This window comes from Pelophylax lessonae (assembly GCF_965119305.1).
Source record: "Pelophylax lessonae genome assembly, chromosome: 4".
Lineage (NCBI taxonomy): Eukaryota > Metazoa > Chordata > Amphibia > Anura > Ranidae > Pelophylax > Pelophylax lessonae.
Window position 1 is genome coordinate 501834906 of NC_138771.1, and position 26959 is coordinate 501861864.

Genomic DNA, 26959 nt, shown 5'->3' on the forward strand with positions numbered 1-26959 from the left:
GCTGCGCTGATGGGCATCGGTGAGGCTGCGCTGATGGGCACTGGCTGCATTGGACGCATTATTTTTGGTAATCCTCCTTTGTTACTTTTAACATTAAATTATGTTACCACATTGTATCATATTTGAATTGCTTCATAAGATGGATGGTGAGCTGATTAAGGGGTTTAATGGGCTACTTGATAGGACTTGCCCCCCCAGGCCTAAGGCTGCCAGCCCTCCCCTGCCCTGAATACACCATCCCCACTGTGAAACATGGTGGTGGCAGCATCATGTTGTGGCGATGGTTGTCTTCAGCAGGGGCAGGGAAGCTGGTCTGAGTTGATGGGACGATTGATGGAGCCAAATACAGGGCAATCTTAGAAGAACATCTGTTAGTCTGCAAAAGACTTGAGACTGGGACGAAGGTTCACCTTCCAGCAGGACAACAACCCTAAACATACAGCCACACTGGGATGGTTTAGATCGTGGGTGTCCAACCTTTTGGCTTCTCTGGGCCACATTGAGTGTAAAGAAATTTTTTCGGGCCGCATATAAAATATAAATTATAGTTAAGGTATATAAGTAATAAAACGCCACCGCGCGTGCCCCCCCTCGCACTAATTTAACACAACTAGAGGATGATCAAATGGAATCAGAGGAACACTCTAACCACCATGACCACTTCAGTGATTTGATAATTGGTTGAGATGGTTAGAGGTTGTGGACATGGTACAGGAGCTTGTCGGAGACTGTGGTCATGGTATGGGAGCTGGTCATTGAGCTGGTCAGGGGCTGGGGTCATGGTACAGGAGCTGGTCAGAGGCTGGGGTCATGGTACAGGAGCTGGTTAGAGGCTGTGGTCATGGTACAGGAGCTGGTCAGAGGCTGCGGTCATGGTACAGGAGCTGGTCAGAGGCTGCGGTCACGGTACAGGAGCTGGTCAGAGGCTGCGGTCACGGTACAGGAGCTGGTCAGAGGCTGCGGTCACGGCACAGGAGCTGGTCAGAGGCTGCGGTCACGGCACAGGAGCTGGTCAGAGGCTGCGGTCACGGCACAGGAGCTGGTCAGAGGCTGCGGTCACGGCACAGGAGCTGGTCAGAGGCTGCGGTCACGGCACAGGAGCTGGTCAGAGGCTGCGGTCACGGCACAGGAGCTGGTCAGAGGCTGCGGTCACGGCACAGGAGCTGGTCAGAGGCTGGGGTCACGGCACAGGAGCTGGTCAGAGGCTGGGGTCACGGCACAGGAGCTGGTCAGAGGCTGGGGTCATGGCACAGGAGCTGGTCAGAGGCTGGGGTCATGGCACAGGAGCTGGTCAGAGGCTGGGGTCATGGCACAGGAGCTGGTCAGAGGCTGGGGTCATGGCACAGGAGCTGGTCAGAGGCTGGGGTCATGGTACAGGAGCTGGTCAGAGGCTGGGGTCATGGCACAGGAGCTGGTCAGAGGCTGGGGTCATGGCACAGGAGCTGGTCAGAGGCTGGGGTCATGGTACAGGAGCTGGTCAGAGGCTGCGGTCATGGTAGTTTCCTCCTATTCCCCCCTTACCTCTTGACATCAGGGTCCTCCTGTTCTGTCCCCTTTTCACCCCTCCACAGGCACATCATTGTGTCCTCCGACCTCTGCCCCCTTTATGGCTGCAATATTGTCCCCCTCACTCAGATGAGTGTCTGTCTTCCTCGTTGCGAGCCAGTCCTCCTCTGCTGTGGCGGTGAGGCGCCACCGAAAACGATTGAGTGCATTTCATTTAAAAATGGCGCCATTACGCAACTGTGCATGCGCCTGCCCGGCCGTGCTTGTACAAGCAGGCATCGGAAGCGGCGCATGCGCACTTACAGTGCCGGCCCGTCTACCATCTTTTTTACGGGCACCGCTGCCCGTAACAGGCATTTACGGGCAGCCCGGAAATTAACGAGCGGATGGCAACACTGCGGGAGACTGTCTGGAGTTCCGCGGCCGGTGGGCCACATTGCCTGCGGCTCTGGGCCGCCTGCGGGCCGCAGGTGGGACGTGCCTGGTTTAGATCAAAGCATATTAATGTGTTAGAATGGTCCAGTCCTAAGTCCAATTAAAAATTGCCTTGAAAATTGCTGTTCACAGACGCTCTCCATCCAATCTGACAGAGTTTTTAAGCCATTTTGAAAAGAATAGGCAAAGATTTCACTTTCTAGATGTGCAAAGCTGGTAGAGACCTAACCAAAAAGACTTGCAGCTGTAGTTGCAGCGAAAGGGGGTTCTACAAAGTATTGACTCGGTGGGGCTGAATACAAATGTATTTGTATGTATCTTGCATCTACGTATTTCATGTATTCTTTCGTTTTGGGACGATATCATAGTGTTTTGGTTTTATATTATAGTTTTTATTATGCAAGGTTTTGTAAAGGATGGTTGCGAGGTAGGGTTAGCGCTTAGACTGCACTCAGTACCAGCTGAAATGCAGTGCAGTCCTAGTACAAGTGTTCTCTATATTTTAGATTTTCCCCAGGATCATGACAGCTAAATTCCGTCTATTTGTCACTGAACACCTGCTTCTGGTTTGCATGTCAGGTGATATCAAACAGGATGGGTTACTTAGAAATCGATCTCGCCATTGATTTAAATATTGGGTACATTAAAGCTAGTTAAGAGGTCTATACAAGGACACAACGCGTTTGGAGTTAGGAGCTAACAGCTGATGCTATACCACGACCATTACCAGCCAGGCGGCGGTAAGCCTGTGGATATATGATTGTGCATATTACAGCTGGCACGTCTTTCAGTTCCCTTTTATGTAAGTGAGCTACTTTTAGGTTTTATAGTAATAAATGTGTTTTTACAGAGAGCACTAGATGTGTGTTTTTTTTTTTTTTTTTTTATATGGCTGGTAATATATGTGAGCACTGTATCAAGGAGAGAGCTGGGTTTTGAAACACCTAAGGATATCCATCCATCTGTACAGATATCCATATATCCCTAAATGGGAGCAGCGTGTTATGACTTGCTGGTGAAACATTAGTGAAAGCTGGAGGTGAGCTGCTATAGAGCACTGGTGGTGGTAACATGAGCACCTGTTTGATTTATTGTGATCGTTATACACCGAGGTGGCAAGAACACTCGTCATAAGGATTTATTCAACATTTTTTTTTTTTTTTTTTTTATTCTTTTGTATGATTTTCATCGTTTTGGACATGGTGTAGATTTGTTTTTTCACTGGTATTTTTTGCACGATAATTTGGAACATTCGATATATAAGGATTTTTTGAATTCTTTTTAAAATCTTTTTTTTACTTATTGGGATATTTTGTGTAGATTTATTTGTTCTCTGATAATTTTTGCGGATTTTGTCACACAATAATTGCACTAACAATTTAAATAGATGATTGCGCTGTACTAACTTTATATTTGTAATATATGAAGGTGAGGTGAATACACTTTTTTTTTTTTTTTTTTTTCAGTATTGGCAGCAATCATCTCACACTTTGCTTTTAAATCTTATGTAATTTGAATAATTTGTTGAAGAATATTTGTTTTATTTTTAGTTGCGCTGATTAAGGGCTCTTTCACACGGGTGGTGCGCCCAACGGAGCCCGTTCTGCTCAGCGGGGGATCGATCCGCCGATCCCTGCTGAGCAGGCGGATGACCGCTCTGTCTCCGCTCTGTGTACAGAGACAGAGCTGTCAGATCCTCACTGTCCTCTATGAGGAGATCGGATGAGAACGGACTGCCTGTAGGGTTTCCATCCGTCCAGATTTCACGGACAGGATCGGAATGGGATAGCAGCGGGTGTCAGCCGAGAGGTCTCCGCTGACACCCGCTGCCCCATAGGGATGTATGGAGCATCCGATCAGGTCCGCCTGAAAAACTGACAGGCGGATCTGATCGGATCACCCGTGTGAAAGGGGCCCAAGATGTATACACTGAATACAAATGCACGCTACACTTTTCAGATATTTTATTTGTAAAAAATGCTGAAAACCATTTATCATTTTCCTTCCACTTCACAATTATGTGCCACTTTGTATTGGTCTATTTACATAAAATTCTAATAAAATACATTTACGTTTTTGGTTGTAACATGACAAAATGTGGAAAATTAAGAGCCCATTCACACAGGGGCGACACGACTTGCCGGGGCGACCTGTGAAGTCGCCGTGCACAGTGCGCACTGCGACCTCGGCGCGACATGCACAGACTTCATATGATTGAAGTCAATACAAGTCGCCTCCAGGTCGCCCCAAAGTAGTACAGGAACCTTTTTCTAAGTCGGAGCAACTTGTGTCGCTCCTATTAGAACGGGTCCTGTGCTAATCAATGACAGGCGACCCACCGCCACTTGTCAGGCGACCAAGTCGCCTGACAAGCCGCGCTAGTGTGAATGGGGACTAAGGGGTATGAATTATTTTTCAGGTATATTTTTGACCACATACAGCAACTGTATAGTTTTCAAAAAATAACATTTTATTTTTAAAAAGCTGAACTTGAGTTCTAGGCCAGTGACTGTGTATAAGCTGAAAGACTTCCCTCCTCCAGTGATCAGACTGTAACATTGTAACTTTGTAGCTAGTCACAGGTTGTGAGGCTGCAGTAGGGGCTGATCTGTGTCAGACATTTTTGAAAAAGAGCCAAGATGCACAGGCATCAACGTTTAGATGATTGTGTCATCTTTGAGCCAGCATCTCAGTCCAGAAAGTAGTTGGTGACTATGGATGATGCCTGAACAAAGATGGAGAGAAAATCGGATGTAGGCATTGTCAGAAGGAGTACTGTAATCTCTGTGAAAGGTAAAAAATACCTGGAATACATAGCGTGTGTTTATGTCACATGAAGAAATATATCAGAAGTTAGGTCTGCTTCAAGTCTGGTCAACATATATTTTTTAACTTCGTGTCTTGCCTGAAAATGACAGTAGGAAGATGTTTCTATTGCTGATTTTGGCTTTGTATGTTTTTTAGGTATGGAAGTCCTGGAAGTGTCACCAAGGAATATATAGAGTTCTCCGAATTCTTTGTGAAAACTTATGCTGTGGGAATATTGCAGGTGACTTTGTATTCTGCAATTTTTGTTTTACTATTCGCTGTGTACTTACAAAGCTAAAAAAGCAGCTACACAAAATGATCCTGAAACAATCATAAAGCATAAAAAGGGTAAAATTGTAGCGCTTAAAAAACAATAAAAATGTCAGTATAAAAATGAAAAGTCCTTTAAAATCAATCCAAGCAATGGATAACCACGTGTGGACGGAAATTATAGTGTATAGTCCGCTTTCCCTTAAAAGGCCACGTGACATAGACCACCACCAAGAGAGGTATCTTAAATACCCTTACCAGATCTCACCATGTATTGAGCAGTACACAGCTATAAACATCAATGGACATAAGATCGGTTCCCAGCAGATATCCAAGGTACACTAGGTCATACCTTGGCACCTCCACAGAGTGCCAGACACAGGCCCATACACTGCGGGCCAATCACTACAAACCCATTACAGCAACTACATGTCCTGTGTGGAGATCAAGTGCGAGAGGATATCAGCGTTTATGACCTAGTGTACCTTGGATATCTGCTGGGAACCGATCTTATGTCCATTGATGTTTATAGCTGTGTACTGCTCAATACATGGTGAGATCTGGTAAGGGTATTTAAGATACCTCTCTTGGTGGTGGTCTATGTCACGTGGCCTTTTAAGGGAAAGCGGACTGTACCCTATAATTTATGTCCACACGTGGTTATCCATTGCTTGGATTGATTTTAAAGGACTTTTCCTTTTTATAAGGACTTTTTTATTGTTTTTTAAGCGCTACAATTTTACCCTTTTTATGCTTTATGATTGTTTCAGGATCATTTTGTGTAGCTGCTTTTTATATCATTATATATTTATGTAACTTACTCAATCAAGTGTTATACGAGTTCTAGTTAAGTGGTGCATAGCGCAGCTATTTTATACTATTCTGCTTCTATATGCAATGCAGGCAGGTCATGATTTATTGCGCTGGGGAGGAGATGTCACACTACATCATTATGTTGTTTGTCCTCAGGTTCTGCTGAAAGTCCTGGAGCAGCACAGACAAAAGCAGTATGTGGCCCCCCGGGTTTTGCAGCAGACTCTCAATTATCTGAACCTGGGGGTATCTCACGCCGTCACCTGGAAGGTTCTGAAGCCAAGCATGCAGGTGAGAACACTATTATACATAGGTGGGTAGAAAGGAACATGTGTTCGAGTCTTAGCCCGAACAGTTTTTGTCTCTGAAGTGACAGGTTCCATCTAAGGAGCCAAAGAACCTTAAGGGCCATTAACACTTTTGCATTGTGGCAGTGCATGTTGTTGCAGTTCCATTCAATGTGAATGGCTACCCAACACATTCACAATGCACCACAGATAAAATACATAGTTGCATAGTAGTTGAGGTTGAATAAAGACAATAGTCCATCCAGTTCAACCTGTTTAGGTGTGTGTGGCCGTAATCCTCTCTCATACCCCTTAATGTTCTGATCCTTGAGATGTAAGTCCAAGAGTCTTTTGAAAGCCACCATACTTCCCGCAGTAACTACCTCTTGTGGTAGAGAATTCCACAATCTTGTAGCCCTAACAGTAAAGAACCCCCTGCGTTGCCTGAGGTTAAAATGCTTCTCCTCTAATCGCATTGTATGCCCTCACGTCCTCATGCAATCCTTGCAACTGAATAGCTCTTTTTCTATGCTGAGGTATTTGTAAATTGCTATCATGTCCCCTCTCAGGTGTCTCTTCTCCAGGGAGAATAAATTAAGCGATTGTAGACGCTCTTCATAATTAGGATCCTCCAATCCCCTAATTAGTTTAGTTGCCCTTCTCTGGACTCTCTCCAGCTCCAACACATCCCTCCTGAGCACTGGCGACCAGAACTGGACAGAATACTCCAGATGCGGTCGGACCAGAGTTTTATAAAGTGGAAGGATTATAGTCTTATCTCTGGAATACATCCCTTTCTTTATGCATGCTAATATTCCGACGGCTTTGACAGCTGCCGCTTGACATTGCATGCTATTGCCTAGTCTATCCTCTACCAAGACTCCAAGATCTTTCTACAATACAGTTTGCAAGGTCGTCAAAATGGTGCTTGCATGCTCTTTTAAGCATTCTGTTATGTTGACAGCTCATTTGAATGAATGAGCTACCTAATGCAACACACATAAATGCAAAAAGCCCCTGTGTTATCGCAACATAATGGGAATGGGCCCTAAAAAAAGACTCCTGTGAGTTTGTTAGCAGCTAGTTACTATTTTAGGTGATCTGCCTTTTGGCTACTAATTTTTTTTTCCATCCTTGCTGGACACGAGGAAAAGGATGAAATTATCAAACAAGTTTGCAGGGTAAAATTGGTAAAGTGTCTCCACTTGTTAAACATAGTGCAAACAAATGATTATAAAAATTTGATATGTAGACTCTTTGCCCCACTTCTTGCTTCTTAGAGTATTTCTGAAGAGGTGATTTTCCCCCTGATGTGCTACAAAGATGAAGATGAGGATTTGTGGCAGGACGACCCATACGAGTACATTCGCATGAAGTTTGGTAAATACATTTTTTTTGTTTGAAGTAGAAGGAAAGGCTAGGGAGTAAAGCAACAATTTAAATGTCCCCTCCCCATTTTTCCACATGGCTCTGCATACATTTTATAACAAATCACAATGTAATGCCTGTTTTAGCATTTTTCATCTGAAGGCATATTCCAGGGTAGCATCTGAGAGCTAGAACTCCTCTCACCTGCAACAGGAAACACATTATCCCAAACCTCTGCCGCAGTTTTTGTATTTCCTCCGGACCAACAGGACAACGGATGTCTCTTATTTTCTTACAATCAGGCAGACATATTTGTTGCAGGGGCCACCCTGTTTGGCAGCCTTCCTACGGCCTCGCTGCAGGCCAGGTTTGCCCATACAGGACCTTGCTGGGCACATCACTCGTGGTGTTCCCTTTCATCTCCTTACCAGCCCGAAGTTTTGGCTCCAATAGGAGGTATGCAACTATCCCCCCAACCGCAGGCTGCTTTGACAGCCTCCCCTGGTGCTCTCCCCACAGTCACGGTACCTCAGCCCAGGCCTAATCTGCTACTCCATGGTCTATGTAAGCATTGGGGGTTAGCAATATGGTGCCTAGGAGCAGACATGGAACTGTATCCTGATTTCTAGCTGTGCTTGTCCCAGCAGGACAGATTTGGACTTGGCTAGATGATGGTGGGGGCTTTGAGGAGCAATTTCCAACACTTCTAGTGATGTGCTTCCGGCAAAATAACACTGCCCAGTCAGGTAATGGTGTGATGACATGTTTCCAGTTATGTCACTTCTGGCGCAGGTCTCATTGGGATACAGGAGTGACGTCGCTTGGAACACTATGAGACAATTTAAGTGTGCACAGCCTCCCCCCTAACAATGTGGCACAACAGGGACCAAGCACATGCCGGTATATACTTAAATCCCACCTATACATATGGCGGGGCCAGAGCAAGGGCAGGCAGCATAAAGGACCACATTTGGACGGCCAAATTCAAGCTGACCATGTCGGATGCTACTCCATCCATCTGCCTTGCAGACCTTAATAGTCAGGCTGGCTCTAAGGGTATGCCAGGGGGTGCCCAGTTTCCTCTGTATTCTTACATTACCACTATGCAGGTGTTCAATGCTAGAGGTAGTGGCACCTTTCCAGTCATTCCCCCATGAGTCCCATATCCTTCTTTTACAGAAAAAGGCCTCGGAAGTCCAGAAGGGTAGGACCAGCTGTTCACTTTCCTTCCCCAGAAAATGCTCTTCCTGCGAGAGCAAAATGCCACCTAGTTGGGCCAAACAGCTCTGCCAAAAGTACATAAATAAACTGGCGGCCAAAGAATCCCAGGGAGTGCTTAAGGGGTTAGTCTTAGTTAAAAAGATGTTGACCACTTTCGTTTCCCTTTGGTCCCCAGTGCAAAACCTTCAAATGCAGACATCAACAGGCTCAGCAACAAACCCTCCAACCAGCCATCCCACCATGCCATCATGTAGCTGGAATGACCCTGAGAAACAAGAATAGGAGTCACAGGCAGGTTCAGAAGATGAGGAATTCTTCAATGACAGCGAGGAGGAAACAAATTCTGAGAAATTCCTCTTCCCGACTGAATAAACACAAGAATTATTCAAAGCCATATCAGACATTGGGCATCATAGAAGAATACACTGAGCTGTCTTATTACGAAACAATGTACAAGGGGTCACTGCCCAAAAAGACTTTGTACATTCCCAGTCCACCAATCCCTGAAGGACAAGACCCAGAGAAGAAATTGTTCACCCCTACTTCTGTAAAACCCAGATACCCATTTTTGGAAGAGCTTGCGGATCCCTGGGCCAAATACCCCAAAGTCAGCGCTTCTTTATCCAAATAATTGAACAAGACCGATATTTCCTTTTAAACACACAGGCACCCTAAGGCAGTGGTCCTCAACCCTGGTCCTCAGGGCCCACCAACAGGCCAGGTTTGCAAGATAACTGAAATAAATCCCAGGTGATATAATTTGCTGCTCAATGATTGCAGTACTCTAGTCTGCATCTCCTCAAGGTAATACTTAAAATTTGGCCTGTTAGTGGGCCCTGAGGACCGGAGTTGAGGACCACTGCCCTAAGGGACCCAATGGATAAAAAGGCAGAGGACTTGTTAAAAAAGGCCTGGGATGTAGGAGCAGCTAATTTCACTTCTTGCATCACCTGGAAGCTGGCATGGCCATAGCAGATTTCTTGAAAGCACTACCAACTTTAAACAAAGCTGCATTATTTTTTTGCAGCCCCTCAGCCGAAGCTTTGAAGAGAACAGTGCAGTTGAAGGCCCTCATCCACTCAGTTTACAGAGCATTATGGCTTAAAGCTTGGAAGGGAGGCACCACTTCCAAGGCCTAACTATACAGGATTTTGTTCTCAAGGAAACTACTGTTCTGACCCAAACGGGTATCGATACTAGACAGGTCTGCAGATAGAAAGGGTCCCCCCCCCTCTCAAAAAAGAAACAAAAAAAAAACCCATTTCCTCTGTAGGGCAGTAATGGTGTCCACTGCTCTAGGCCCTGTTGGAGAAAGAGAGAGTTTCCTCCAATCAGCCGCATCAGAAGGAGCAGAGATTGGAGCTTTGCAAATATGTCTCCGCATTGAAAAAATTACATTTGCATTGTGATTTGTTATAAAATGTGTGCAGGGCCATGGGAGAGACAAGGGAAGAGAGCATTTAAATATTGGTTTGTTACTTAGCCTTTCCTTCTACATGAACATTTTTACACAGCTAACAAAACTGTTATGTTTACAAAGACAATTATTATGTAGCACAGGTTTTATATATTCTTGTATATGCAGTTAGTCTGTAAGGTCCCCTTCACACAGCTTAATAGTTGTAGCCACCAGATTCCTGTGGCAAGGATTGGCAGATTCTTGGAATGAATGGGTGTGGCCACTGAGCCCATTTAATCTAATGGCAAACTGACAGTGGCCGCTGCTGTTCCCATGTAGCCGCACAAAGAGCAGGTAGTTGCAGTTCAGGCCAGATATTTGACACCGCTCACCTGTCATTGATGTCGAGAAGACTGCATAGGTTTTAAAACATCAGTTTTCAGGGCTGAAGATGTGAATTTATCAAATCGGAACAGCAAAATTTCAAACTGGTACAATCATCCCTGAACAATGGAGGGGGCCTTCACCATTATGGGTCTTCTACATATGTCATCTTTTTATCTCTTTCCCAGCGATTTGTCAACAATTCACCCCTTTAGCCATGTAAATTGAAGGATTACCAGCTGTGAAGATTTCTTGCTGCCAAGGATGGGATTATTTAACTAGAAATGGGTGGTTGCACAACTTTCACATCTCCCATACTGTTCTTGGACAGTCAACATCTGCCTTGACACATGCCATGGTGATTGGATTAAGGGGTTGGTGCTACCTGTGTGGATTTAAATGCTGGGGTATGTTTCTACCACTCAGAACTGAAGAAATGGCTTGGATAAACTATGAAACATCTTAAACTTTACAAAACAAGTCCAGATGAATGTGACTAACTACTGCTAGCTGTAGATGCAGTTTCATTTTTTTGTGCACTATTCCCCATGCATGGGTTTTGTTTTGTTGTGTTTTCAATGCCATGTCCAGTATTGCTCCGCTTTCTGTAAATCAAACAAGGCTGTCAATTCATTCAATGTCAGTCCTTCCCACACATGGCTGTTGTTTTGTGTACTGGGTATGTGTCACACACAGTACTGCTCATTGTCCTTGTCCATGACCTGTTGTGTTTCTGGTTCTAGATGTGTTTGAAGATTACGTATCTCCTTCCACTGCTGCTCAGAACCTGCTCTTTACTGCCTCCAAGAAGAGGAAAGAGGTGAGGCAGGAACATTGGCAAATTTTTGTTTTCAACCACTTGCTGTCCTGAGCTTGGGATTGTCTCGGGCCATCTCAAGTGGTAAAACCAAGCTTATAGCTGCAAATAATGAGGAAAATTAATTAGAAATTAAAAGAAATTTAAAAGCACCTCTGCCCCGCCCCCCCCCCCCCCCTCATGGATAGTGTCTGCAGCGATTGTGCCACACATGAGGTTCGAGGGCCATAATTCTAAGATAACATCTCAAGACTTTTAAAGCATCACCAATGATAAATGTTATATGCACTGTAATTTTTTGCTATTTGATGGACGCAGTTTTGAGTCTCTACATGTTTGGTATCTATTTGCTTGATACAACCCTATCATTTTTTTTTTTTTACCAAAAATGGGTATTGTATTTGTACTAAAATTTGTTTTAGTGTATAGTGTTCGAAAAATATGCATTTGATAAATCAGTTTAGCAAATATCATGCAATATAATAATTTGCAACTACCATTTTATTCTACAGGGACCCTGTTTTAGGAAAATATACAATTGGGGTTCAAACTAAGCAGCCCATAGGTGATTCAGTTTTTTTTCATTCAACCAGTTGGTTGAATGAAAAAAACTGACCTGATTTTCTCCATCCACACATTCAAGGTGGATGGGGAAAGCTCTCCCACTACACTATTGTTTTCCTATGATGGGGAGACTTCCCCGCTGTCAGAATACACTGATCAGCACTGCCAGCTGTAGCCTGCGGCACTAATTGAGCTGCATTTATCTGGCAGGGTGGTTGTACAGCAGTCGATCGGTACTGTCCACTATCCGCATGCATTGATTGAAATGCGGTCAGTCCCTGCTGAACTGGCAGAATTTTGTTCCATGTATGGCCAGCTTAAGTCTGTAGCAAAAATTTTTAATGTGTGTGAAAAATGTAATATTACCTCAAACACGAAATGGTTAAAGTTAAACTCTAAGTAGATATGAACAAATTATTGTAGCTCTGTAATCATTAATACATCATTAAATTTATTTTTAATACAAGTGTTGTAGATACCTGAATCAGCCACTTGCAGTCCTTGCACAGCAAGGCTGGCATGTGAGATGAGGAAGCAGTACAAGGGACCAGTCCGTTTATGTGCTAACAAGAAGCACGCTGGTAGGAAGAGAGATCAGAATGACAGAGAGACAAACTCATCATTGTGCTGCCTCTCCTTTCATTGCCTAGAGACAGGCTGGGTCAGGTGCAGGAAGACCTGGACTTAGAAGAAGTGGGTTGAATGATGCTGGTCTTCAGATTGAAGACGTCTGGGGCAGAAATAAAAGAAATCTCTGGATGGAAGGTGAATATTGCAGCAAAAAAAAATATATTTTGTTATTTAATCTTTTAATGAGCTCTTTAATTTTCTTTTTTTTGGCTGGAGTTCTGCTTTGACCTTGTCTTGATGAGAGAACATTAAAGCCTAGAAGCCCAGGACAAATTTATCCGAATCAGCTAACCTGACAAATTTTGCATATCTAAATGTTTTTGGAAAAACATACATTACTTTTATTTAGTATACCCCTTGTTAATACAAATCCCTGCTTTTATTATCTATTTTTTTTTTTTTTTTTTTTTTTTTTTTTATTCTAGCCTGGCAAATGTACAAAAATTAAAAAAAAAAAGTTGTATTCCTTTTTATATAATATACATTTACAGTTACAAATAAAACTAATGGCACTGCAGGTGCCAATGCAGTCTCAAGGTAACAGTGTTCATCTGCTGGACAAAGGCTTCTATTTTTTTTTTTTTGGGGAGCCATCAGTCTCCATGTGACCACTATATCATAGCTTCCATAAAGATCACATGACTTGGAGTCACTCTGATCATCTTTGGGGACCTGAGCTATCCGTAACAGGTTTAGGAGCCACCAGCCATTCAAAGTGTTTGCTGGTGGCGCATAAACGGGGCATTTATAAATGTACCCCAACCCAGTGCATCATTCTGAGGGCATGTTTATTCACAGACTGAGCAGGAATGGGCTAAAGAGGCGCTGTGATAGCATTTATGAAAAGGCTGCCAAACTAGAGATACTTTTCCAGTCATACCCCTCTGCAGCTTCCACCAAAATACCTAGTATTGGCTGCTGTTGGAGTCTAGTAGTGACCCCCCTTTTTCTGGACTGAAGCAGTTAATATTAATGGGTTGGGTTTTCACTGATACATGTTTTAATTTGTTTTAGAAACCGTCTAGTAGAGTTCAAATTTTGTGGCAGGCTGTTTCCCTTGACTTCCTGTTCCGTTGACGGTACAAAATATGAGGGGAAGGGTGTTTTGCTTTCGTCTGTTTAGGTTACTTTGCTATATAAGCAAGGAAGCTCAGACCTCTGCAGTGTATTAGTGCCGGGTCACACTTGTGCGATGCGGGAAGGCTGCGAATTTGCAGCCTGTTCCCGCATCGCAAACGCACATCTAGCAGTTCACACTGCCATATGCGATACGCAGGGGGTGTCAATTAAATGTTAACGACACCCCCAGTTTGATCGCATATCGCAGTTCGATCTGACAGTTCGCACAGGATCGGATCACACAAGTGTGAACCACTGTGCGATCTGATCCTGATGCGGCTGAAAAAAAGGGTCATGTGCGGGTGCAGTGCAAATTTAGCCATACAAAGTGTATGGCTGAGTTCGCACTGCACATCCGATCGCATGTAATGAAGGAGCAGTGCGCTCCGATATTACATGCGATCGCCGCACACGCTATAGTGTGAACCAGCACTTAATGTGCTTTTACTAAACGAAAAATGCTTTACATACTAAACTATTACAATTATAGGAATATAATATAAGACTGACAGATATACCTTTAACAAGCAAAATGCTACCTACTTCCTGGCAAATAAGTAGCCTATGGCCTATAAATAGTAGAAATACATTTAAAGGTTACCTAATTCAGGTTACAGTGGTTTCACAATCTCTGTAGGCAACGAAGACTGAAGCTTCATCTATAAGCAGTTGCTGGAGATCAGGCAAAAGTGTCTTCAGGTTTAGTTTCTTTTGGCTGGCACAGACCTTTCTTGGGGTTTAAGTCATTATACTGTCAGCTATGCCTGACAACTTTTATTTGGAAAATGTATCATCCCCACATGGGTGTGGCCCGTTTGAATGGGAGAAACATTCTCCAATTCAACCTCTAGATGGCACTGTGCTATCATACATGCTATAGTTTACTGTAGTTACAGAGACAATAATAACCTCTAAAGGCTCGTACACACTATAAGAAAATCGGGCAAGAATTTTCATCTAAAGAACTTTCGTACGATTTTCGTATAGTGTTTCCCCCAATTTCAACAGCCCATTCCGACTTTTCGTATGAAAATTTCTGAAGGGACAAACTCCGAAATTTTTCTCGTATGGGAACAGAACGAACCACTTTTGTTTAATGTGTACCGTTTTCGTACAATAATAATCAGAAAAGAAAGACTGCGCGTGATCAGAAACAATAAACAACAAAAAAAATAATTTGTCGTACGAGAATTTTCATTCATCGGTTTCGATTTGCTGTGAAACAACGAGGAAAATCAGACGATCGTTCGCCCAATTTTCTTATAGTGTGTTCCCCCACTTAACTGTCAACTGAAATACAACAATAGTTCATTGTTCCTATTGTATCCAACAGCATTTGTTTGTGAAGTATCCCCTCAAACAAACTTGATGTCTGTTTCTAATTCAAACTTCTAAACAGTTTCTTCCATGTACAATAAATTCTAAATAAAGTCATCATCGATCTATCGATCTATCTCAAATGCAACACACAGGGAGATACAGACAAACTAAAAACCTGATTGAGGATTGAACCTTTCACCAAATGTTCATGTTGTGTTTTCTGACCTTTTTTAGCAATTTCCAATGGCTTTCCTTCTGACTCCCTGTATCTAGGATTTAAATTGAGGGGAAGACAGAGGTTCTACCCCTTCCCCATTCTATCCAAAGAGGAAAAACAATTTTGTCTAAAGTTGGGCTTTAAGTAGTTTCAAATTCATGCACCCAGAAGTTACATTGTGGTAACTAGTTGAGTCCGGTGGTCTGAGGCCATCTTGATTTATTGTATCTCTCTGGGACGACCCTATTGGCACAGGAATGGGTATGAGCCCCTCAACCGACGCAGCAGGTGTGCAGACCTGGAATATCTGTGCACAAATGGTGGGAACTCCTCGTAATAGACACGGGAGCTCAGTACAGGAATGGTGGGAACTTCTCATAATAGGCAGAGCAGGCACACAGCCCTGGGAACTCAGTACAGAGATCTCACCAATATAGTCCCCGAGATATTGAAGAGGCTGTCAGATGGTTTAACTCCCAAGCATCTACCAAATGCAGAAATATTCATTATGGGTGGGCTGACCCTTTGAGTTATTACTGACAATTGCTGTTGTTTCTCTTTGTTTTAGGTGTTGCCAAAGATGATGAACTTTTGTTACCAGATCCTCACCAGTTCCTCGGTTGACCCCCGGAAAATAGATGGGGCACTACATGTGCTGGGTTCACTTGCAGAGATTTTATTAAAGGTAACAGATTTGCTTGCTATTACTATGGTCAGTAATTCAGTATAGAGTACTATATGTGACATTTCTGTCGTGTATTACTTTATATTTTCCTCCAGAAATCTGTGTACAAGGATCAGATGGAAGTCTTCATCCAGAATCATGTTTTCCCACTGTTCATGTCTGAGCTGGGCTACCTCCGAGCACGGGTAGGTCTTTCAAAAGTAATTTCTAATATTTTTAAATCCTGCCGTTTTTATAAATAGCCTGCCTTGAACATCCTTGTTAAGACACTTCCTGGCATAGGGTGATAACGCCATCTACCAGTTGTGTTTCTGTGTTGTCATGCAGTTGCATGATCCTCATTTACGCAGACATGGTCCACAGTTGTCATCAGGAAGCTTGCCCTGAGACATGCCATGGAACTGGAGTGCATATGCAAAGGGAGTTGCTGCAAAGAGGCTGAAAGTGGATCTTCTCATAAAAAAGGGTATGTTTTGCCTCCCATTTTTTTTTTGGGGGGGGGGGGGTACCTGATTTTGACAGGTACCCCCTCCCACTTCTGTTCTGACTGCCTAGGCGATTCGAGCGGAAGTTCTGCGCCCCCCCTTCTTCACCCGCAGCCCCTTGGGACACATCACACATCCCAGGAGACTGCAGGCCCATATACGGGACTCTGCATGGCTCACGCATGAGCAATGGCCAGCTGTGAAGCCGCAAGGAGTCACAGTCGGCTGCCCACAGTTAGGATGCCGGCGCCTGGACCCAAAGACAGGCAAAAGAGCCGGGTCAGGTGAGGATATCACTGGATCCTGGGACAAGTAAGTTTGTGTTTTTCAAAGTCACCCGCTTCAGTATTTGTAGCTGTTGACCTTTTTCAACTTTTTTATTTTTTTAATTTCTGGGTAAAAATCCTCTTGAATGTCGTCTGCAGCATTGAGATGTAACAACAGATAAAGTAGAATTTCAGGTTTATGTTAACTTTGCATAGTTTGTTTGTACCAAGCAAGCTATATCAATTACTAACTGATGTGTACACTGTACTATACTGTAGTAGCATCATCTACATACAGTATGTGGCTCTATGTTTCAGCAGCAGAATGGGCAACTTCCCTTCTGCTGCTGGTACTTAATCGAGTCTGCCTAAATGCTTCTCTGCTATTCAAAAGAAGCCTTGTATTTTTTCAGTGAATACAATTCTTTTTCTCTGATTGATTGGCCGAGTTGTGACGTCATCCTCCTTTCATTCAACCTGGAATTTCACATAAAGTACTTTAGAAAACTAAGTGCCTTTCAGACAGGATTTACTTCTCCTTTTATAATGCATAACTCTGTCATTTATGTCATACTCTTATCATCTTTCTCCTCTAGTCATGTTGGGTGCTTCACTCGTTCAGCTCACTGAAGTTTCACAATGAGCTGAACCTTCGAAATGCTGTAGAGTTGGCAAAGAAAAGTCTGCTGGAAGATAAGGAACTGCCAGTGAAGGTGGAGGCTGCCATCGCTCTGCAGATGTTAATCAGTTACCAGGGGGCTGGTGAGAGAATTTTTACAATATTTGGTATATGTTACTCATCCAAAAATGCTGTAGTACTGTACATTACTGTACATACGTTGTCCCTTATCGGCCACAATAGTGAAATAGTACACTAATACACCAAAGCATAATATTATGATTATTATAATACAGGATTTATATTGCTCCTACAGTTTGTTCAGTGCTTTACAATATAAAAGGAGAGAGTGCAGTTACAATACAAACCAAGACGAGGGTTAGGAGGACCCTGCCCATAAGAGTTTACAATCCGCAAGGGAAGGACAAGTTGGTCAATTGTGTTGGGATTACAGTAGTTGGTGGTGAAGAAATAAAGTTTGGTTTGTTAGGAAGAGGCAGGATAGGCATTCCCTGGAATTAGTTTTCAGGCATCACCTAAAGACAGATAGAATAGGAGATAAATGAACAGGTTCAGGTAGATTCCAGAGGATGGGAGAGGCTCTGGAGAAGTCCAGGAGGCAACAAGGGAGCCAAAGAGCTGGAGATTTTGGGAGGAGCAAAGAGAACATGTAGGTGGTGTTTTGAGATGAGGTTGGTGCTGTAGTTCCGGACAACTGTTGTTGACTTTGTATGTTAGTATTTTGTGAAAGTCCGTGGAGGGATTCATTTGCATTCAAGAGGGGTGGCACACTGAGTAGTTAGTAAGGTGGATTAGTATGGCAGCAAAATTCATGGTAGGTGGAAAGGGGGGTATTCTGTGTAGAGTAATGCCAACAAGCAGCAAGTTAGCAGTTGAGGCGAGAGATGACAAGGAAGTGAATACTGGTGTTGTCGTTAAGAAGGGGCTTATTATGGAAATGTTATAGGTGAAGACAACAAGATTCGAACAGTAATTGAATGTGGGGCTAAAATGAGAGAGGTCAGTGGCTAGTATTACACCTAGCATTCTGGCATTGACTGATGGTTGTGTTATACATCCTGATGGAAAAGTCAGGGGACTTTTATGAGCTCAGTTTTGGAAGGTCTGGTTTTAAGAAGTGATGTGACATCCAAACTGATATATTTGTAGATACGTGATGCACAAAGAGACTGAAGTAGAAGTAGATGGATAGATTTGGATGTTGGCATCATAAAGCTAGGATTTGAAGGTTATCAACTGAGTGAAGCAGTCCGTAGATAAGTAATTAATTTTTTTCATTAAAAAAGAAATGTGGATGGAGCAATCCTCCTGCTGATCTATTGTATTCTGACAGTGCGGAGAGTTCCATGCCATCAAAATACATTGATTAGCACTGCCGACTGTAGCCTGCAGCACTGATTGAATGGTAAAAATCTAACAGGGTAGTTGTACTGAAGTCGATCGGTAGATTGATTTCTCTACAACCACCATACATGGAGCTAAATTAATCCGGTCTTTGCTGAGGTTTAGACCGAGAATAGAAGAGGTCTGATGACAGAGCCTTGGAGGACCTTAAAAAAATCTAGCAAAAACATTTTAGAGGAAGTAGGCAACCACATCTCAGATCTCTGTATTGCAGTGGTTCTTAACTTCTGTGTCCTCGGAACCCACTAATAGGCCAGGTTTGCAAGATAACTCAAATACATCACTGGTAATATAATTTGCTGCTCAGTGATTGCCATATTCTAATCTGCATCTCCCCAAGGCCATACTTAAAATTTAGCCTGTTAGTGGGTCCTTGGGACAAGAGTTGAGAACCACTGCTGTATTGGGATTGGGAGAGAGTCCATAGACCCCTGTAAACCTATAAACTGTTAAGAGTGAAAGAGATTAGCATTGGTAGTCATGCACAACTAAGCTAACCTGTTACCTTTTCCTGCATGGGTGAGATATAACAGCAAATTATTCTGAATGTCAGGTTTAGGAGATCTAACTTGGGACACAATTGTCAATAGAATGCTCTGCTGTTGTAAACTCTTCAGACTGTAGTTCTTTGTATTTTATAATTATTCCAGCATTTTTATCCCTCAGCAAAAGAGTATATGAGGCCGTACATCCGACCAGTCATGCAGGAACTGCTGCACATAGTCCGGGAGACAGAGAATGATGATCTGACCAATGTCATCCAGAAGATGATATGCGAATACAGTCAGGAAGTGGCCCCCATTGCTGTGGACATGACAAGGCATCTAGTGAGTGGTGTGTGAAGATATGAATGGCAAAAGTTTTGGTGCTGTGATGTATATGTACAGGCGATATCCCGGATTGCAATGATTCGGTGCTCTATTTATGGTATAGGACAGGGCTCAACCAAACCCCAGGCGCCAGGTCGCATTAGTGACTAGAATTAGCGGCCTGGTGCCTGGGTTACACTGCGGGAGGTGTCTTGTCGCCAGACATCCCAAGTCTCCTGTGAGGTGCGGGAGTCTCCAGCATACGGGCTGCAGCTCCCTGACACCCGCAAGTGCCGCGCCCGCATGCTGGAACGGTGTCTGTCAGCTGTGACAGAACGGAGCTGATGCTTCCTGTATAGTTCCAGCTCCGTCTTGTCACAGGCGGAGTGATATTAAATGTACTCCGCCTGTGAGAGGAGAGATTCAGGAAGCATCAGCTCTGCATGCTACCTCCAACGCCACTCCTCACACTCTCAAACCAGCAGTACCAGCCAGCAGTACCCGCCAGCAGTATCACAGCAGTACCAGCCAGCAGTATCATCACAGCCAGCAGTACCAGCCAGCACTACCCACCAGCAGTAAGTCACATGTGCTAGGGGTGCAACTAGCCCCCAGCACATAATTGTAAATATCCCAGCATGTGCATTGTTTCTGACTCCTACCACCATGACCACTTTAAATCACTGAAGTGGTCATGGTGGTTGGAGTGTTCCTTTAATATCTCTCAGAAGATGTAAACCAAGTACACACGGGTGGAATACTGGGCAAGATCAGCCGGTTTATTAAAAACTGTCCGCCATTGGCCAGTGAGTATGGCAGCCTGTCTGACAGAAGCCGGCCATTCGGCATGCACGAAAAAAAAACTGGCTTTTTTTTGCTGGCTCCTAAATTTCAAGCATATTTGTCCATCCCTGAATTATAGAACATAAACAATTTGGTGATAGTTTGGTGCTCTATATATGTACAAGAGATATACAGGATGGTGGTAGTCAGGTGCTCTCTGATCTGTATGTACAGGAGATATCCAGGATGGTAATGATCCAGTTACTTTGATCTGTACGTACAGGGGATAAACAGTATGGTGAAGGTTCAGTGCCTTGATCTGTATGTACAAGGTATATAAAAGATGATGATGGTTCACTGCAGTATACAGGGTGAAGATGTTCTAGTGATCTGATCTGTGTGTACAGGGAGATATACAGGATGGTGATGGCCCAGTGCTCTACGTTTGTACAGGAGATATACAGGATGGTGATGGCCCGGTCCTCTGTATATACAGGAGATATACAGGATGATGATAATCTGGAGTTCTATGTATGTCCAGATATTCAGGGCAATGATGGTCTGGTGCTTCAATCTGTATCACTGCTCTTTGTGATCTCTCTCCAGGCTGAGATCTTTGTAAAGGTCCTGCAGAGTGAAGAGTATGAGGAGGTGGAGGATAAAACCGTCATGGCAATGGGAATCCTTCACACCATCGACATTGTACTGACTGTTGTGGAGAATCATAAAGAGGTGTGTACCCTGACATGTGGCTTAGTGGATATCCCCCCACTTTCCCTTAACCTCTATAATGATTTACCTTTCTTCCAGGTGAAGCAGCAGCTGGAGGGAATTTGTTTACAGATTGTCGGTCTTGTGCTTCAGAAACATATTATAGGTATGAGCCTGTAAAAGATTTACAGAAGCAGGTCACGGGGTAATATTTATATCTAGGGTGGTCACATAACTTACCCCTGGTATATATCCTTATGAGTTCCAAACAACATAATAATGCTATAAGTTTGGTTTTAAACCTGTGTAAAAAGTAAAGTTTATAACAAGTAATTATTATTATTATTATTATATAGGAATTATATAACGCCGACAGTTTACGCAGCACTTTACAACTTGAGGGTAGACAGTACAAAAACAATACATTTTAGTACAGTAGGAGTCAGAGGGCCCTGCTCGTTAGAGCTTACAATCTAAGAGGTAGGGTCAAGAGATACAAGAGGTAATAACTGTGGGGGATGGGCTAATGTGATGTGTTTTCAGGGATCGTTTGAAAGAAGACAAAGTAGGAGATAGTCGGACAGATGGGGGTAGAGCATTCCATGGAGGGGAGCATGGGAAGAAATGGCAATCATCAATTTAATTTAAAGACAGACCTTCCAGTATGCTTTAGTGAATAGTGCACAGTGTTTATCGGATGGGGATTTTTTTTGCTGTCCCTACAGAGTTCTATGAAGAGATTCTGGCTCTAGCATACAGCCTCACCAACCAGACCATCTCCCCACAGATGTGGCAGCTTCTGGAGATCCTTTTTGAAGTTTTTCAGAGAGACTGCTATGAATATTTCACAGGTTTGTTATCAAATTCTGTAGCAACTGCTTTCTTCATCTGTCAGCCGGTGTTCCCTACAACCCTTAAGTTGACCTGTCAGTAACTTTAGGAGTCTGCATATCCAATATCCCAAAATGTCACTATATACAGTAACCGTATTATTTAAAGGATAAGTTCACCTTTTGTAACATTGTACATGTTACACCCATATTCAGGATGTAATATGTTACAGATGCACCGGCCCTAGCACCCCCTTTTGATTTCCCTTTTTGACAGCTCGCTGTCACAATCAAAAGAAATGGCGCCTCTGCCCGCCCGTGCATCAATCATTCACAGTGTTCTGTGAATGTGAAAACTACAAGTACCAACACCCTTTGCTGCTGTTGGCTTGTAGTTCTCAGTGAACTACCAGGACGCTGTTTAGCGCTCTAGTCGTTCATTGATCCTTCCTGTCAGAGTGTAACTGCCTGCACGTATCGAAGGTACGGGCAGATAACTACACACAATCTGCTGGTTCGCGGCATTAGACCCATGATCTGCTGATCATGGGTGCAATGCTTTACAGGTCCCTAACAAAAAAAAATAACATACATGCATATTTTTTACCTGCCAAAAAAATGTGCATTTATTTATTTATTTTTTGTAAAGGTGAACCTATCCTTTAAAACAGACAGTGACTATTCAACCCTGTTGGCAGTAGTGTTAAAACTGCTGGATTAGTGAACATCGGTTTCCAGCACTAAGCCCAAAAGCTGAAACAATCAGCATCTGGGCTTTAATGCTTCTATAGATTGCTCCATAGGAATGTAATCACTAGGGATTAGGCAGTGAGATGTGGTTTATTTACTGGTTTTTCGACTATAGCACCATGTGATGATATATACTCCATGTGTTCATTAATCTTTCCCTCCCTCTCCCTCAAATGCACAGATATGATGCCACTTCTTCATAACTATATCACGGTGGATACAAGCACACTTCTGTCTAACCCCAAACACCTGGAGATTATTTACACCATGTGTAAAAAGGTGAGTTTCTAAAATGACATATATTTGTGTGTTTGTATATACAGTGTGTGTATCTATCTATGTATGTATATGCAGATAGGGATATCTATCTATCTATCTATCTATCTATCTATCTATCTATCTATCTATCTATCTATCTATATGCTCATGTCACATGCACATCTTTATCTGGTCACCGTATTTTATGGTTGGTGGTAAATCATGGCTCAACCTATTTTTTTTGCCCCTTCCCCCAACAAGTATAAACTGCATGCTAGGTTTGACTATAGCATCGACACCTGGGAATACGCAGTGGTTTTCTAACCACAACCCCATTCTCTTGTTCGACAGGTGCTGATGGGAGAAGCGGGAGAAGATTCAGAGTGTCATGCAGCCAAACTCCTGGAGGTCATTATTCTTCAGTGTAAGGGCCGAGGGATCGACCAGGTATGCTCAAAATGGAAATAAATCCAAACACAAAAAAAAGATTTTTTTTGTCTGTTTGTCTTTTTTTTTTTTTTCTACCTTGTAAAATTTGGGGACACCACTAGTGGTGTCACAAATCATAGCTGTTGTAAAATAATGAGTTTACTTTGTCACCTTTTTAGATATATTGCTTCTTTTTTTAATCTCACAAACATTGTAATATGATTAATCGAGTTGTAAACCGCGGGTAATTAAAAAAAAAACTGGAAAAAACACCCCCACCTGTAAGGCAATTGTATAATGTGCTAGCATGCATCATTTATTAGCACAATATGGAATACTTACCTTAGAACAAAGCCCTCTCGCAGCTTGCTGACATCTTCCCCTGTTCTTTCTTGAGGTTTCATGCGCTCCGGCTGTTTTACTGGCTGGAGCCCTCGGTTCCGGCATGAAGTTCCGGCAAGGTATGCTGGACCTTCAGAGAGCATGCGCTGTTGATGTCACTGGCTGCATGCAGGGTGAATATCTCCTAAAGTGTGCACGTTTAGGAGATATTCATTTTACCTACAGGTAAGCCTTACTATAGACTTACCTGTAGACAAAAATCACAAAGCAGGCTTTACTACCGCTTTAATGTTTATCTAAGGCCAACAAAAATATCCTAGCTTGCAGCTTACCAGTTCTTAGATTTAGTGGCTCCATTAGTTTTATTTTTCCCCCTTTGCTTTCAGCTGCTGATCCTGCCATTAACACATATCCTGTCCTAGAGTGACGGTGCCCACTCACTGTACTGTGCTTATGAAGGATGGGCTTTGTCACCCTTTGCAGCTCCCCTGTTTTTGACTTCAGGAAACCTTCCCCTCTCCTCAACTCAATATCAATGGGTGGGGGGGAGGGCAAGTACGTTACGTTTGTAGTCTAGTGGGGAAATGGCTGACAACCCTGCTTAGGATTTCAGGGCAGCTGAGGCAGCTTTGTTCACTGAAATATGTTGGGAGCTTGTTACATTTTTTTGTCTACAGCTATTTTTCTGTACTTGCAGCATTTAGAGAAAAATATGGGAAATTTGTGCGTGCATTATAGGGATGTGTGAACTTTTTTTCCCCCAGACATACACTTTGAGCTTTCCTGATTTTAATTGTGTTTGTTTCCTGCTTATTCAATGATCGCAGAGTTAATGTGGTGATCCAATGCATGTGCTAAAAAAGACTTGCATAATAATCTGACAAAAAAAAATGACTGTAGTGAAGACTGACCACAAGATGGTGCTGTAACTCATTGAATGACCCTTATTGTCAATGTTACATCACTAAAAAAAAAAGTATTTCCAAAGCTTTTTTGGTCATACTTCTCTTGTGAGTCACAGGAGTGCACTTACTTTTGCTCTACTGTGACCCAGAATTAGTAGACAGCGGGCTAAAGCCCATTGTCAGTTGACTTCACTGGTTCTAGAAGGATCTTGACTATATTGCCGGGATCTACCCATTTACCTGATGGACAGCTGGCTCTGGCTTTCAGCACATGGCAGTAACCGCTCCCTCTCCACCCTGTTGCTCCATTAAGCTCTGTAGGGTTATAGTGAAGACAGGCACTGTCACTGACAGTCACTGCTCTTTGCACCGAGCAAGCCAAGAACTAATCAGTGGGCATGTGATTGCTCAGTTCTCGGTCTTAGAGCCAGGGGAGACAGTTTGATGCTGCAGCTTGGAGATAAGTATGCATGTTTATTTTTTCCCTAAGTCCATACCTTCCTTAAAGTGGTTCTAAAGCCTAAATGCTTTTCTTTGCATTAAGGAAAAAAAAACTTCCGTGTCACTGGATTCCCACCTCACTCTCATTTAAACTTACATGACCTGATCCAGCCATTTGCATTTGCCATTTTCAGTGGCTCTCTCCATCCTCACTGGGCAGAATCATAGCAACAGGAGACATTGGCTCCTGCTACTGTCAGTTAAATCCTGTGACAGGGGTGGGGCTGGGCTGTGCTATATGTGGGGGAGGGGAGCCAGGAGCTCTGTGGGGGACCCCAGAAGAGGAGGATTGGGGCTGCTCTGTGCAAAACCAACTGCACAAAGCAGGTAAGTATAATATGTTTGTTATTTTATCATAAAAAAGTTGAACCTTTACAATAACTTTAATTGGGTTTTTTATCAATTAAGGGACACAGGAAGTCTTTCCTCTTCGGATTATATTATTGCCTGCAGGAAGATTAGACTCTGGCAAACATTAAAGCTAGAGGCCAGCCAAGGGTAATCTCTCATATTACCAGAATACATTTTTTTGCTTGTGTCCTAGGAGGATGGACATCTTTTTTTTTTTTTTTTTTTTTTTTCTTTCTTTTTTTTTTTATCTCTACTGTGTAAAGACTAACCTTTTTTTGCTAGCACCTTTTTTTTTTATCTTTTTTTTTTTTTTTTTAACACTTTTCTTTAACCAGCACTCTTCTGTATATTTTTTAAATCAGATAGTTTTTATTGAAATTGTTCACATACAATACAAAACCAAGAAACAGACGAATAAGCATCTACAATGCAGTAACATAATCAGTGTAGTTTAGATGAAGCATATTCGCCAGCAGAAGAACCGCCGACGTGTTCGCAAGTGCACAGAAACATATCTAAAAATCAAGGTAATGCAGCAATATCCTTATGCTCTATACAAAATATACCTAGCTCCAAATTCTTGGGAGAGATGCCGTCGTCAACTACAAAAACAGAACAGAACATGTGAATTCCGGTGAGCTACCCAATGGGTACGTGATACAGAGAGTGTCCTATTAACAACCATAAAGGAGATGTAGTAAGCATCGTGGGAGACCCCCCTCAGGCTGACCCAGGTAGAAGCACTTAGCCCGCAGCCACGCTACGCTGAGGACAGAACCCCTCCCATAATTCTATTAGACACCAAATGAAGGGGAGCTAGGCCTGGAACGTCCAACCGTGGGCTCCTAATGCGGTCAAACTTCAGTACATTCCCTCTGTGTTTATAGGTGAGATGCTCCCTATTCAGAAGCACCTTAACCTCCTCAATCCAGGCAGTATGTGAAGGCGCCTGGGCGGATATCCACCGCCGGGCGATCAACTTTCTAGCAATAAAGAGAACTCGAGGACCGCAGTGTGTACCTCAGGAGGATAGAGCTCCTCATCCAGCCATCCCAGGATACACAATTTCGGTTCCACAGACAAATTCAATTTCCAGATATCATTAATGGAACGAACAACCGCATGCCAATAGCGATGTAACTTCGGACAGCGCCAAAGCATATGTAGTAGAGTGCCCGTGTGGACCTTGCATCGGGGGCAGAAGGGAGAGTCCCTTCTCTGCCAGCTATGCAAGCGTTGCGGAGTCCTTTATGTACGGTGTAGAATAAAAAGTTGTGTGAGTCTCTGCGAGGAGGATAAATAGACCCTAGGTATATTATCGAGAATGCCGGTCCACTCCTCCGCGGAGATGGGACCCAGATCCTCAGCCCATGACTCCCTGCATTTAAATGACATAGCTCTCGAAATTTGTCCGATAAAGGCCGTGTAAAGTGAGGAAATTTGCCCCTTCCTAATCGTGGTACCCACCAAATTAAGAAGGATAATTGGATGGCACAAACCCCAGGAGGAGACTTTAGTCTGGGAGTTAATAGCGTGACGTAGCTGCAGGTACTGAAAAAAGAGGGAGTTGGGCAGTCCGAACTCGGCACGTAAAGTCTGGAAATCCTTAAGAACACCCCCCCTGTACAACTGGTAAATAAAGTGTATTCCAT

General features: G+C 43.3%; 1 protein-coding gene across 1 annotated transcript in view; it reads left to right on the forward strand.

The window, feature by feature from the left end:
• Window positions 1-26959, forward strand: part of IPO8 (importin 8) — a 79979-nt gene that overhangs the window by 24969 nt on the left and 28051 nt on the right. Inside the window, exons 8-20 of the mRNA XM_082255343.1 lie at window positions 4906-4990; window positions 5989-6123; window positions 7400-7499; window positions 11235-11311; window positions 15727-15843; window positions 15939-16028; window positions 17191-17356; window positions 19305-19465; window positions 20837-20962; window positions 21041-21107; window positions 21667-21792; window positions 22703-22800; window positions 23131-23226. Coding sequence (XP_082111469.1) covers window positions 4906-4990; window positions 5989-6123; window positions 7400-7499; window positions 11235-11311; window positions 15727-15843; window positions 15939-16028; window positions 17191-17356; window positions 19305-19465; window positions 20837-20962; window positions 21041-21107; window positions 21667-21792; window positions 22703-22800; window positions 23131-23226 — 1444 coding nt within the window. The remainder of the gene's footprint in view (window positions 1-4905; window positions 4991-5988; window positions 6124-7399; window positions 7500-11234; window positions 11312-15726; window positions 15844-15938; window positions 16029-17190; window positions 17357-19304; window positions 19466-20836; window positions 20963-21040; window positions 21108-21666; window positions 21793-22702; window positions 22801-23130; window positions 23227-26959) is intronic.